Consider the following 15,622-nt stretch of genomic DNA (forward strand, 5'->3'; position numbering starts at 1 on the left):
ATGGGGGACTTCAATCACCCCGATATCTGCTGGGAGAGTAATTCCGCAATGCACAGACAATCCAGGAAGTTTTTGGAAAGTGTAGGGGACAATTTCCTGGTGCACATGCTGGAGGAACCAACTAGGGGCAGAGCTCTTCTTGACCTGCTGCTCACAAACAGGGAAGAATTAGTAGGGGAAGCAAAAGTGGATAGAAATCTGGGAGGCAGTGACCATGAGATGGTCGAGTTCAGGATCCTGACAAAAGGAAGAAAGGAGAGCAGCAGAATATGGACCCTGGACTTCAGAAAAGCAGACTTTAACTCCTTTAGGGAACTGATGGGCAGGATCTCCTGGGAGAATAACATGAGGGGGAAAGGAGTCCAGGAGACCTGGCTGTATTTTAAAGAATCCTTATTGAGGTTGCAGGAACAAACCATCGCAATGTGTAGAAAGAATAGTAAATATGGCAGGCGACCAACTTGGCTTAACAGTGAAATCCTTGCTGATCTTAAACACAAAAAAGAAGCTTACAAGAAGTGGAAGATTGGAAAAATGACCAGGGAGGAGTATAAAAATATTGCTCAGGCATGCAGGAAGGCCAAATCACAATTGGGAGTTGCAGCTAGCAAGGGATGTTAAGAGTAACAAGAAGGGTTTCTACAGGTATGTTAGCAACAAGAAGAAGGTCAGGGAAAGTGTGCGCCTTTTACTGAATGCGGGAGGCAACCTAGTGACAGAGGATGTGGAAAAAGCTAATGTACTCAATGCTTTTTTTGCTTCTGTCTTCACAAACAAGGTTAGTTCCCAGACTACTGCACTGGGCAGCACAACATGGGGAGGAGGCAGCCAGCCCTCTCTGAAGAAAGAAATGGTTCGGGACTATTTAGAAAAGCTGGATAAGCACAAGTCCATGGGGCCAGATGCACTGCATCAGAGAGTGCTAAAGGAGTTGGCTGATGTGATTGCAGAGCCATTGGCCATTATCTTTGAAAACTCCTGGTGATTGGGGGAGGTCCCGGATGACTGGAAAAAGGCTAATGTAGTTCCCATCTTTAAAAAGGAGAAGGAGGAGGATCAGGGGAACTACAGGCCAGTCAGCCTCACCTCAGTCCCTGGAAAAATCATGGAGCAGGTCCTCAAGGAATCAATTTTGAAGCACTTAAAGGAAATGAAAGTGATCAGGAACAGTCAGCATGGATTCACTAAGGTCAAGTCATGCCTGACTAACCTAATTGCGTTCTATGATGAAATAACTGGCTCTGTGGATGAGGGAAAAGCAGTGGATGTGTTATTCCTTGACTTTAGCAAAGCTTTTGATATGATCTCCCACAGTATTCTTGCCAGCAAGTTACAGAAATAAGGGCTGGTTGAATGGACTATAAGGTGGATAGAAAGCTGGCTAGATCATTAGGCTCAGTGGGTAGTGATCAATGGCTCCATGTCTAATTGGCAGCCGGTATCAAGCGGAGTGCCCCAAGGGTCAGTCCTGGGGCCAGTTTTGTTCAATATCTTCATTAATGATCTGGAGGATGGCGTGGGCTGCACCCTCAGCAAGTTTGCAGATGACACAAAACTGGGAGGAGTGGTAGATACGTTGGAGGGTAGAGATAGGATACAGAGGGACCTAGACAAATTGGAGGATTGGGCCAAAAGAAATCTGATGAGGTTCAACAAGGACAAGTGCAGAGTCCTGCACTTAGGACGGAAGAATCCCATGCACTGCTACAGACTAGGGACTGAGTGGCTAGGCAGTAGTTCTGCAGAAAAGGACCTAGGGGTTACAGTTGACGAGAAGCTGGATATGAGTCAATAGTGTGCCCTTGTTGCCAAGAAGGCTAACAGCATTTTGGGCTGTATAAGTAGGAGCATTGCCAGCAGATCGTTGGACGTGATCATTCCCCTCTATTTGGCATTGGTGAGGCCTCATCTGGAGTACTGTGTCCAGTCTGGGGCCCCACACTACAAGAAGGATGTGGAAAAATTGGAAAGAGTCCAGTGGAGGGCAACAAAAATTATTAGGGGGCTGGAGCACATCATTTATGAGGAGAGGCTGGGATTATTTAATCTGCAGAAGAGAAGAATGAGGGGAGATTTGATAGCTGCTTTCAACTACCTGAAAGGGGGTTCCAAAGAGGATGGATCTAGACTGTTCTCAGTGGTATCAGATGACAGAACAAGAGAAAATGGTCTCAAGTTGCAGTGGGGGAGGTTTGGGTTGGATATTAGGAAAAACTTTTTCACTAGGAGGATGGTGAAGCACTGGAATGGGTTACCTAAGGAGATGGTGGAATCTCCTTCCTTCGAGGTTTTTAAGGTCAGGCTTGACAAAGCCCTGGCTGGGATGATTTAATTGGGGATTGGTCCTGCTTTGAGCGAGGGGTTGGACTAGATGACCTCTTGAAGTCCCTTCCAACCCTGATAGTCTATGATTCTATAGTAATTGAGACTGATCTGGGGATATAGAGATAAAGACAGGCCAAGTGGCCTTTGTGCATGTCGGATTCAGAGATACACAGCAAATTTCTGAAGTCAAGGAGGTTGCACAGGGTGCAAATCAAGGCAGAACTGGGGCTGAATTTTGTGTGACTCAATGGGTGGGCAACAAAAAATGACCTGTGAGTAAATACAAGCATTACAAAAAGATTGTCCATGGACTCAATTTTGGCATGTGCACATCTTGAGCTTCTGTAACACAATTATTGTTTTTTAATTAACTCACTACACCAGAAGTAACTGAAATTAATATAGAGATTTCACAGATGAGTATTGAGAGAGATTCTAATCTAATCTTATTTGTAGGTTAGGCCATGATATGGAATATACAGTTGAATGTAGTCATAATAGTGAGTCTGGTAGCAATACACCAAGAAAGAATACCTCAAAGGGGAAGACATGGAGCATACTAGCCAAAAAGGGAAGAAGGTAATCTTCCCCACCAATTACAGCCCATTTCATACTGATTTCCTGCAAAGGGGCTACTGGAGGCATTAAGGGCAAACCCAATTTCAGAAGTCTGATTACTGGCAATACATAAGTCAGGAAGTATCCCAAGAAGGTTTGGGTAGCGCCTGCTTATGGAGAAAAAAACGAGGAGTACTTGTGACACCTTTATTATTTATTTGTTAGTCTCTAAGGTGCCACAAGTACTCCTTGTTTTTTGTTTTGTTTTTTTTGCTGATACAGACTAACACGGCTACCACTCTGAAACCTGCTTATGGAGACTTTCCTTGCTGTAAAAGCAACCAAAACTTGAGCTGGAGCACGTCAAATGTCCTGGGACATCTGGCAGGCAGGATTTAGCAACGCTCCCGCTCGCCGCGTACTCAGGACCGAAAAGACATGCGTAGGGCCCAACTTAACTTCCCCATGGAAGGGGCCCAGCTCCGCCTGCACACCCAGAATGTGTGTGCACGAACATGCAGCCACGAGTGCACAAGCTGTGGTTGAGGGGGGCGGAGCGAGGCCCTGAGCGGGGGAGATTCCCGGCTGCAGCGCCAGGCTGGCCAGGGGAGAGGCCGGCTGGCCTGGGCTGTGCGGGGCCGGGCAGGAGATGCCCGGGCAGCGCCCCTAGTAGCTCCCCGTCCTCTGTCAGCGAGAGAGCGGAGGGAGGCGCGGGGACTACAAGTCCCGTCAGGCGGCGGGCTGGGCTGGGCTGCTCTGCGGAGCGGCCGGAGCGAGGCTGTGTGCCCGCGGCAGTGCTGGCAGGGAGGCGAGGGGAGATGCCGGCGGCGGGGTCCGCCGAGGGTGGGGAGGGCGGCGGCGGCGGCGGGGACGCCGCGGTGCCGCTGAGCCCGGCGGAGCAGGCCGGGCCGGGCGCCCCCAAGCTGTGCGGTTACCTGCAGAAGCTGTCGGGCAAGGGCCCGCTACGGAATTTCCGCAGCCGCTGGTTTGTCTTCGACCCCCGCCGCTGCTACCTGTACTACTTCAAAGGCCCGCAGGAGGCGCTGCCGCTCGGCCACCTGGATATCGCCGCCGCCTGCTTCAGCTACCACCAGCCCGAGGCCGCCGCCGCTACCGGGGACGAGGCCGCCGCCTTTGAGGTGCACAGTCCCGGCGGCACCGTCACCGTGCTCAAGGTACCCCCACGCCGCTAACGGGCCTGGGCCTCGCCCCAGGCTGCCTGCTGGGCCCCCCTAGGACACCCCCAACCCGCGCCTTATGCCCCCTAGCCAAGGAACGTCCTCCGACTGCGGAGGGGTTGGGGCAGGGGTCCCTCTCCCTCGCACATCCCCCGCAGAGACCCCAGTTTCCCCGCCTCTGTTTCAGGGCCCCCCATGCCCGGAATCCCCTAGGGGGCTGGGCCAGGGATCCAGCTCTATAGCACTCGAGGGGCCTTCTTAAAGCCCTGTAGCCGCCCCCCAGTGGGCTCAGTCAGGGACCCCTTTCCTCAGTCACGTCACCTCTTGGTAGCTGCTCCTGATCCGAAGCCCCGCGGGGTGTTCCCCCAGCCTGGGTACCCATGACAGCGGATGTCTGCTAGAGGCTTCCTCACTCTATAAAATACCACTTGATGCCCATCTTTTACACAGGGGAGCTTGTGACACTCTGGGTGCCAGGTAGCAAACAAGGGACTTTCCAATGGAGTCTGGCTAAATGTGACTGTGTGACCCCAGCCAGCAGGTTCCCCTTCCCCACAGTCTGCGACTGCGATTGTAAATGAGATGTTACCGTTAGTCCTTGGCTTGCTCTCAGTCACTGTTACTGTTAAGCACTGCCAATGTCAGGTGCTGCTCTGTTAGGCCAGGTCTACACTATAAACTTACATCGGTGTAACTGCCTCACTTGGGTGTGAAAAATTTACCCCCCTGAGAGAGAAAGCTGTACGCCCTAAGCCCAGTGTAGACAGTGCTATGTCAATGGGAGAACTTCTCCTGTCCCCGCAGCTACCGCCTCTCATGGAGGCGAATTAACTACGCTCCACATCTGTCTGCTCCTTTTTAGCATGTCTTTTGTTAAACAGTTTCTCTTTTTTAAGGTAGTGATACAGTATGGTTACAGGCAAAGATCTCCTCTGTCGAATGATCTAAAAGGCTTCTTTAGCTGATAATTTTTTGCTTTATATGTTTGTGGAAATGAAAGGCTCTCCTTCATATGTGTGTTCACTTTTTGATGTGGAAGTACCCCATAATGCATCTTTGGGTACACATCCAGAACTTAGAAATAACCCATAAATTTTGTCTTTTCCCAAGAAATGGAAAGAACAGCTTTCAAAACACAGGCCAAAAGTAGGGTCCCAAACTACCCCCAGAAGCAAACACCTTGAGAAAGAAAAATGTTTGTGGTACCTGGTCTGATCTTGTGAAGGGAACTGAGCTCTAGAGCTGTTAGAATTTTTTTTGTCAAAACACTATTCCAATAAAAAATGGCTTTTCAGTTAAATGAAAATTTCATGCAACAAATCTGGCTTTATCAAAAATCTGAGGCTTTCATAGGAAGGAAATATTTCTATATATGATGAAAACAAAAAAAGTATAACACTTTTTTCAGGAGGGAGCGGTAGAGGGTGGAAGGTTTGATCTGCACTAGTGAACTGCCTCAACTCCTGGTAGCAGGCGCTCAGGCCTTCACAGGATTGGAACCTTAAACTTATGACCTTGTATTTTATGTATGCATCCTTTGTTCCATCTCACGATGAAAGACTTTTTCATAGGTCTGTTCATCTTACAGAACAAGGTTTTACTTTAAATATATTTGTTCATTATTGGGGGAAGTGTTTCTCTTTAAATATTATTCCTATTCATTTAATGTCAGTTTTTACATGACACACTTTGTATTGCAGCACATATTTTGTAGTAAAAGATAAATAATAAAATTAAGTAAATATATATATTAGACCTAGTCATGCTAGTGCAAGCAACCTATAGCTCCTCTACTCAAGTTTCCCTGCATAAGCTTTTCTTGGTTCCTGTGGTCTCAGACCCCTCTTCGATGTGAGGGCCTTTGGGAAAGAGAGGGGTTATGTGACGGTAGGGACTTAGAAGTCTGCATTCAGTCAAGCACAATCAAGAGGCCAGAGGTGATGTATAGGTACCAGAAATAAAAGCAAATCTCTTTGTCATCTGTTTTTACCTTTCACAGGGTTGGGATGCTTGTCTTAAGCAGCCATGTGATTGACCATCAAAAAAGCTATTGCCTAATATATGTAGTCCTTATTTAAAGATCAAGCAAACTTTTATACTGGAATCTTGGGGCTATTTTGAAAGGAACTGGTTAAGTGAAGATTTAGTTGCTGGAGGTGATCATTAGTGTATGTTTTACTGCACTGGCAGGTTTTTATTCTGTGTTTGTACAGTACCTAGCACAGTGGGGTCCTGGTCCATGATTGTGGCTCCTTGACATTACGACAACACAAACCATAAATAAGAATTCTGGATCCAGGATTTAATTGATCTCTTTATTCAAAAGTAACCAGAACAATAATACTTTAAGAACTAAAATTGTTTTCAGCCAAGTTCTGCAGAAATAGAAATAAAGATGAATTGATGTTCAAAATACTGGTGGCCTGATCCATCCCTTGTTGAAGTCAGTGTGAGTTGGATTGGGCCCTTACTAAATTTTTAATGCAGGATAAAAGACTAGCTGATTTAAGAAAAAATTACACATAGGAGCACGAGGACCTTACTGAGGAAGAAAGTCGAATCAAGTGTAGCTTTCATCCTCCCCCTATGTCATATGCTTAATTTTCCTCAATTTGCTTCTTGTTCATAATTTCCAAATCTCATGGTACAGTCTTTCCCATTCAGTATTTATAAGCTTAAATAAGAAATAAGCATCAGCACCCCAATCTGAAATGACTGTATTATTGAAGAACATATTAGTACTTCACAGTGCTTCAGATTAGCTTTTTAACATTCAGGACCTAATCCTCAGAGTTGCTCAGCACTTGTAACTTAATGGGAGTTGCAGGTAATCAGCTCAATTACTCTCAAGAGACCGTTTTCCCATTTGAAAACGTTTCAGGAAAAGTGTCACAGTCTTCATGAAATAATATGCGGGTCCCAAATTGGGTTTGGTGGACCATCAGTATGACTGCGAGTCCGTCACAGAAGTCACGGATTCCGTAACTTTCCGGGACTTCTGCAGCAGGTGGTCCTGGGCCAACTGCCCTGACTGCTGCTGGGGCAGTCTTGGGCCACTGCGCCCTTCCCCTGCAGCAGCAGCAAGAGTTTGGGTTTAGGAGGGGGCTCAGGACTAAGGCAGAGGGTTGGGGTGTGGGAGTGTGAGGGCTCTGGGTGGCGCTTACCTCAGGGGGGCTCTCCGGAAGCGACGACATGTCCCTCGGCAGAGGCACAGCCAGGCGACTGTGTGCGCTGCCTCTGCCTGCAGGCACTGCCCCCGCAACTCCCATTGGCCGTGGTTCCCAGGCGCTCTGGAGGGGGGCAGTGTGTGGAGCCCCCGGTCGCACCTCCACCTAGGAGCCGAGGAACATGTTGCCACTTCCAGGGCGCTGGGTAGGGAGCCTGCCAGCCACATCAACACCCCTTCCCCCAGCAGTAGCAGTGGTTCCAGGATGCGCACTGCCTCTCCCCCCCCCCCCCCCCCCGCACCAGTGGTGCCACAGGGTCACCCCCCCTCAGAGCACCCACGGTGCACTTGGGCTGTCCCTCCCCCACCCCCCCCGCCCACTCACTCCTACGTCAGAGCACCCAAGTTTTAGTCAGGGGTATATAGTACAAGTCATGGAGAGGTCACGGGCTGTGAATTTTTGTTTACTGCCTGTGACCTGTCTATTACTTTTACTAAAAATACCCATGACTAAAATGTAGCCTTAACCATCAGTGGTCCTTGGACAATTTGCTGGTTGCATGGTGCTGGCTTTCCTTCTTATTTCTAGCACTTAAAGCACATTAAAGAAGGTTAACAGAACATTAAAGGCTTTTTTTAATATTACTTGGCTTCATAATATTTAATATTACTTGGCTTCATAAGCAATTATTGTAATTGCCACCACAGGCCGTTGATGAGTGGAGTGGGGAAGGTGGTTTTCGAAATTATCTGTCTTCTAGTGATCCAAATCATGAAAAATTTGAGAACCCTTTGTCACGGAGTCACCAGGCGATGCTCTGAAACTACTCCATACGAAGCCAGTCAGGACTCTGGGGAAGCCTCCTGTCTCTGAGCAGACTGTCTCCAGGGCAAGAAGCTTATACAACTTTGGCCTTCCTGGGGCTGACCTCGGAGCATTCAGCATCCCCTCTTTACACCATGCACCAATACACCAGAAGGTTTATTAGAAGACAGGAACATGGTCTAAAACAGAGCTTGTAGGTACAGAGAACAGGACCCCTCAGTCAGGTCCGTCTTGGGGGACAGGGAGGCCAGAGTCCCATCTGGGCCTCCCTCCATTTCCCCAGCCAACTCCAAACTGAAACTCTCCAGCCCCTCCTCTCGCCTTTGTCTCTTTCCTGGGCCAGGAGGCCACCTGATCTCTTTGTTCTCCAACGCCTTCAGTTGGCACCTTTGCAGAGGAGAGGCCCAGGCCATCAGTTGCCAGGAGACAGGGTGTCGGCCATTCTCTATGCAGACACCATCACGCTGGCCCTCTAGGGCTCTGTAACAATCTCATACCCTTATCCTACTGCCTAGATACTTAAGAAATGTCATGGGAAAACTGAGGCACCCACACAGTATTCAGAGAAAACATTAAGAACATTCCCACTTCTTCACACCCTTGCTTTAGAATAATAGGGCCTATCCTGGAACCATTTGCTACCTGCACTTAATGGTATTGATTTGGCTGGATAAGCTCAAGAGTGAACATCAATTTCTGTTTGCAGAATCAGGCCCTTTGTTTCATAGAAAGGAGGGGAAAAAACCAACCTTCCTGTGAGGGGTTGCCCCCCTTTTAAGATGCCACCTGAAGTGCTGAGATATCACTGAGTCTGCCTGTTCAGCCAGCAGACGCCCCCTTTAACCTGGTCTGGCTGAGTCAGGCTTTTAAGCCTCCTCTAGCATGCACACACAGGCAGGGCCACACCCCACTGCAGAAAGACACAGACACTGAGATCAGCTCTGGGAACACACCGCTTAAGGGACTTGCCCCAGCACTCAGGTGTCTACCTGCTTCGGAGTGCAGACCAAAAGGTATATTGTCTTTCACTGTATAGAAAAATCTGCACAGTGCAAGCTCATAAAAATTTTCCCTCTTCCTTAATGTGAAGAGAGAGATGCACGACTTCTTGCCCCCCCCCGTTAGAAATTGGGTTTAATAATAAAATAAATTTATTAACTATAAAAGGTAGATTTTAAGTGATTAAAGAGATAGCAAACAGAACAAAGCAGATTACCAAGCAAACAAAACAAAACACACATACTAAGGTTGATTCACTAAAGAAATTGGTTACAAATAGTAATTTCTCACCCTCGGTATTGTTACAGGCAAATTACAAAAAGGCTTGAAAGGCAGTTGCACTGGCCTGCAGCTTGAGATCTCAAGATCTTGACCCCCCACTTGTTAAGGCAACTCCCATCTTTTCATGTGCTGTAATATATATGCTGCTTATTGTATTTTTCACTCCATGTATCTGATGAAGTGGGTTTTAGCCCACAAAAGCATATGCCCAAATAAATTTGTTAGTCTCTAAGGTGCCACAAGGACTCATTGCTTTTGTTGATACAGACTAACTAATATGGTTACCAAACTGAAACCTGTCAGAAATGATACAGGCATGCAGATTGGATAATCACATTCAGTATATAATAACCTTTCCAGTGATAACTTACATGAGCATCTTGCATAAACTATATCTCAGTTATGCCATGTCCATATCATAAGCATATTTCCATAAAATTATGGAGTGTAATGTCACATCCTTTTCCCCACAAATCCTATAAATATTTCTTACCAGGTGTCACGCTGTCTGATGTGGCTTGCAACTGTAAGTGCTTGCCTCATGGCAGACTGTCAGAAAACAGGGCAGATACCCCAAACTGGTGGTGTAGTCTATAATTAGATTTCACCAAGCTGGTACCAAATGTGAACTCCTGGATCACTATGCCAATCTTAGCATGGAGTCACAGTCCCCTTAGACGCTCCAGTCTATCTTGCTACTGAGACAGATGCGACTTAGTGATAAATGGGGCATTTATACCAAAGATCACATCACATTTAGGTTGCTTCCAGTCCAAAGAGACCAGTCACTTACCAGAGATCAATTGGTACTCTAGATCTTACACCAAAGACAACATTGGTAGCCAGTTCTACAGTAAACTAACTAAAGGTTTATTAGCTAAGAAAAGGAAGTGAGTTTTTGAGTTTAAAGCAGGTAAAATATATGTTCGCGTAAATCACAATCTATAATTCCGAATGGTAGCAAAGATCTAATAATCTGCCAGTTTCCCAAAAGTGTCTCAGGGCTACCCAGAAGAATTCTGGGGATCTCAGTCTTCTCATTCAGTTATTCTGCCCTATTAAAATCCAAACTTTCCAGAGATGCAGGATCTTTCCCTGAATCCATTTTTGTAGCTTCTTCTCACAGAAATCAAGTTGACAGGGTCACTACTCATGTGAGCTTTTCCTTTGACGATATAGAGCAGGGTGGATTTGATTTAAAGCAAATTGATTTAAATCACTAGTTAGGAAGACTCGATTTAATAATGGATTTCTACATAAAAATGCATTCTTGTTGGTTCTTAAAACCTTAATACATATTCTTCACAACTCCGAGATAGATGTAGATTTCGTTTTTAGAAGGTACACATTATACATTTTTAAGTGATTTATTTTGAAAACTTTTCAGATTAGTTTTACAGCTATATCAGAATATGAATGATTGTTTGGTAATTAGCATTTACCATAGCTCATTGAAGTATAAGATTACCTCCCTGTGACTTCATAAATAGTCTCCAATTCAACAGGTTAATCATTACTATTTGGAGGATTTTCTTGCCATGCTGTATTAGGTGGAGAACATCACCAGACATTTAAATTGTTTTATTTAACTAAAACGATAGTCTTATGTATTCAGGATTTTTTTTACTTCAGCAGCAAACATATAATATCTTAACAAAGCAAACATGAATTTTTGCATATAGTTAAACATTCAAGTTTTTTAAAATCAGGTTTGTTTTTGTTAAAATTGTTTTTAACTAAAATAGTTAAATGAAATCTTTTTTAAAAAAGAAACAAAAATTAAATAGACTGTGTCAGCCAGGTCAACATGGGAAAGTTAAAATATTGGCTTCTGCAGCTAACTCAGTCGTCTTCACCTGTTTGTTCATAATCTGGGAAAGAAAAACAAGCTTTCCTGCTTTTTCAGGTCCCAAACGATTTCTCAGTTTGGAATGAATTCTTCCAAAGGAAGAAAATATTCTTTCTACACTGGCAGAAGAAGCTACTTCTGTTAAAAGTGAGATTATCTCTTCAAGGGTCTCTGAATCCGAGAGCTTAAGTGACTTCCACCAGTTCACTGGTGTGACTTTCTTTAAACCATCATCAGCAAACTTATATTTCTTGAATGGCTCTTATTCCCAAACTGCGTTTCTTGTACAGCCTGCTGCCATTAGAGGTTTTCCCTTTTAGTGAGAGAGTTGTATGGTAGATCTCAAATCAATGAAGCCTACACTCAGAAAGACCTCAAGGCTTCTGGAATATCCTGCTCAAACAGTTTCACATTTGTGTCTACTGCCTGTCCCTCCCTTCTCACGTTTATCTCCAGAATTCTCCTTGTCCAGATCTTTTCTGCCCCCAACAATCTCCTATTCATTGAACTTTTTGAAATTTAGCACTTTTAAAGAGAGGTAAGGAGTTGACTCTGTTTACATAAATTTGCAGAAGGACAATAGGGTTGAGGTCTGTTATTTTTCGCCTCTATATTTATTTATTTATTTATTTATTTATTTATTTATTTTAAAAACATTTTTTCTGTTAACAAGCATGTTATCTCTGGAGACACAAATCCACAGTTTGAGAACTATAAAACAAAGCATCTCTGATGGTATCTTCTAGACTGAGCACTGAGTCCCATTGGGTAGATAGGAAGATTAACCTAAATAATCTATACAGAAGCCCCTGGAACCCCATAAAATTGGGTCCTTAATCCAGGAACTATTGGAACTCATTTACAAAACTCTTCTTAAAAATTACATGAATATATTGTCTCATACCATAGAATTAGAATTTCTAATCCGTATTCTATGATGAGATATCTTTGAGGTATCATGTATCTTTATCATTAGATAGGTTTTTCCTCAAAAAGCATTTTATCAAAAAAATCATTTTTTTGATCATTGATTTTTATCCATCTTGATATAGAGTGAGGAATGCATTTTGAGTCTTTGACCTCTGATCATCGCACACAACGACCACTTGCTTTGAAATTAGCATTTTTCTGTTAGAACAGTGGTGGGGAACCTTTTGTCTATCGGGCCATAGACCCATAGAAAAAATCAGTCCTGGGCCACACACAGCCCCACGGGGGGGAGTGTGGAGGCTCAAGGCTTCCCCCTGAAGTGGGGTGAGCTGGCTCTCATGGCTCCAGTCCCACGGGGGAATGTGGAGGCTCAGGGCTTCCCTTAGGCTCCTGTGTGGGGCTAGAAATGAGGGGTTCAGGGTATGGGAGGGGGCAGGGGTGTGGGGTGCAGGAGGGGGCTCCGGGCTGGGGCAGGGGGTTGTGGTGCAGGAGGAGGTTCGGGGTACAAGCTCCGGGAGGGAGTTTGGATGCAGGAGGGGCTCAGGACTGGGGCAGGAGGTTCAGGATATGGGCTCTGGCCAGGTGGTGCTTACCTCAGGCGGTTCTTGATTGGCGGCACAGTGGAGCTAAGGCAGATTCCCTGCCTTGCCTGGCTCCGCACTTCTCCCGAAAGTGGCTCGCATGTCTGGCTCCTACACGGAGGCATGGCCAGGCGGCTCTGTGCGGTGCATCCTGCTCGTGCCCACAGCCCCCGCAGCTCCCACTGGCCATGGTTCCCAGTCAATGGGAGCTGCAGAGCCGGTGCTGGGGACAGAGGCAGCACGCGGAGCTTCCCTGATTGCCTCTGTGCCTAGGGGCCACAGGGACATGCCGGCCGCTTCCGGGAGCTGTGCGAAGCTGACTGGACTTTTAATGGTCTGACAACCCTAGGTTCCCCCTGCAGCAGGGCAAGCTGGCACTCACGGTTCCAGCCCTGCATGGGGAGCACCAAGGCTTGGGGTTTCTGGCCCACAGTGAGGAGACTTTCCCGTGGGCTGGATGAAATTAAGCAGCAGGCCAGATTTGGCTCACGAGCCGTAGTTTCCCCAATTCTGTGTTACAGTTCTTCATTTGAATTTCACAAGGCTTCTTTCCTGTTTGATGGCTCATTTGATGTGTTGTTTAGTTACAGGGTATACTCAATGTAGATGTTTGCTATTGCATTATAACGGGATACAGATAAGTGAAAATAATGCAAGTAGCATCCCATTAGTTTTCATGAAGTTTAAACACCAAATACACTCTTACACATTTAACAGTTACTTTGATCTATACCAATAGACAAGTGAACTGACCTGGTTTATAAAAGCACTACTCACAATAGTGCTTAGGGCATAATATGATAAAACAAAACAATGTAAAATACAGTAACAACATAATTAAAAACCCCACATATAGATTCAAACTAAATAGATTAAAGGGGTCATAAAAACATCCAATACTTGGTCAGGCCAGTGGTCTGTCTAGCCCAGTATCCAGTATTCCAACACTGGCCAATGCCAGGTGCTTCAGAGGGAATGAACAGAACAGGTAATAATCAAGTGATCCATCCCCTGTTTTCCACTCCCAGCTTCTGGCAAACAAAGGCTAGGGGCACTCAGAGCATGGGGTTGCATCCCTGCCCATCCTGGCTAATAGCCATCGATGAACCTATTCTTGAGGACCTTATCCAGTTCTTTTCTGAAGCCTTCACAACATCCCCGGCAGGGAATTCCACAGATTGACTGTGCCTTTTACGAAGAAATACTTCCTTTTGTTTGTTTTAAATTTGCTGCCTATTAATTTCATTGCGTGACCCGTAGCTCTTGTGTTATGTGAAGGAGTAAATAATGCTTCCTTATTCACTTTCTCCACAGCAGTCAAGATTTTATAGACTTCTATCATATCCCTCCCTTAGTGGTCTCTTTTCCAAGCTGAAAAATCCCAGTCTTTTTAAACTCTCCTTAAAGAGAAGCTATTCCATACCCCTAATAATTTGTTGTTCTCTGTACCCTTTTTCTAATTCCAATATATCTTTTTTGAGATGGGGTGACCAGATCTGCACACAGTATTCAAGATATGGGTGTACCATCTATTTATATAGAGACATTATAATATTTGCTGTTTTATTATCTATTCCTTTCCTAATGTTTCCTAACATCCTGATAGCTTTTTTGACTGCTGCTGCACATGGAGCAGGTATTTTTTAGAGAAGTATCCATAATGACTCCAAGATCTTGCTTGAGTGGTATCAGCTAATTTAGATCCCATTATTTTGTATATATATAGTTGGAATTATGTTTTCTAACATGCATTACTTTGCATTTATCAGCATTGAATTTCATCTACCATTTTGTTGCTCAGTCACCCAGTTTTGTGAGATTGCTTTGTAACTTCACAGTCTGCTTTGGATTTAACTATCTTGAGTAGTTTTGTATCATCTGGAAATTTTGCCACCTCACTGTTTTCCAGATCTTTTATGAATATGTTGAACAGCACTCGTCCCAGTATAGAATCCTGTGGGACACTATTATTTACCTCTCTCCATTCTCAAAACTGACCATTTATTCCAACCTTTGTTTTCTATCTTTTAATCAGTTACTGATCCGTGAGAGGACCTTCCCTCTTATCCAATGACAGCTTACTTTGTTTAAGTACCTTTGGTTAGGGACCTTTTTAAAGGCTTTCTGAAAGTCTAAGTACACTATATTCACTGGATCACCCTTGTCCACATTTTTGTTGACCCCTTCAAAGAATTCTAATAGGTTGGTGAGGCATGAATTCCCTTTACAAAAACCATGTTAACTCTTCCCCAACAAATTATGTTCATCTATGTGTCTGATAATTCTGTTCTTTACCATAGTTTCAACCAGTTTGCCTGGTACTGAAGTGAGGTTTACTGGCCTGTAATTGCCAGGATCACCTCTGGACACTTTTTTAAAAATTGGTGTTACATTAGCTATCCACCAGCCATCTGGTGCAGAAGCTGGTTTAAATGATAGATTACATATCACAGTTAGTAGTTCTGCAATTTCATATTTGAGTTTCTTCAGAATTCTTGGGTGAATACCATCTGGTTCTGGTGACTTAGTACTGTATAACTCAGAGGTGGCCAACCTGGGGCTCCAGAGCCGCCTGCGGCTCTTCAGAAGTTAATATGTGGTTCCTTGCATGGGTGCTGACTCTGGGGCTGGAGCTACAGGTGCCAATTTTCCACTGCTCAATCCCAAGCCCTGCCCACACTCCACCCCTTACTCCGAGGGACTCACCCCTTCCCACACCCTCCCCTGAGCTTGCTGCACCCTTGCTCCTCCCCCCTCCATCCCAGAGCCTCCTGTACACTGTTGTGGCAGGCAGGAGGCATGGGGAGGGAGGGGGAGGTGCTGATTGGCAGGGCTGCCAGCGGGCAGGAGGTGCTGGGGGTGGCAGGGCAGGGAGGAGCCGATGGGGGCTGCTGATGTATTCCTGTGGCTCTTTGGCAATGTACATTT

General features: G+C 45.4%; 1 protein-coding gene across 1 annotated transcript in view; it reads left to right on the top strand.

The window, feature by feature from the left end:
• The first annotated feature begins 3,398 nt into the window (after nt 1-3,398).
• Nucleotides 3,399-15,622, top strand: part of TBC1D2B (TBC1 domain family member 2B) — a 64,100-nt gene continuing 51,876 nt past the window's right edge. Inside the window, exon 1 of the mRNA XM_077829321.1 lies at nt 3,399-4,058. Coding sequence (XP_077685447.1) covers nt 3,399-4,058 — 660 coding nt within the window. The remainder of the gene's footprint in view (nt 4,059-15,622) is intronic.

This window comes from Eretmochelys imbricata, chromosome 10, assembly GCF_965152235.1.
Source record: "Eretmochelys imbricata isolate rEreImb1 chromosome 10, rEreImb1.hap1, whole genome shotgun sequence".
In the NCBI taxonomy this organism is placed as follows: Eukaryota; Metazoa; Chordata; order Testudines; family Cheloniidae; genus Eretmochelys; species Eretmochelys imbricata.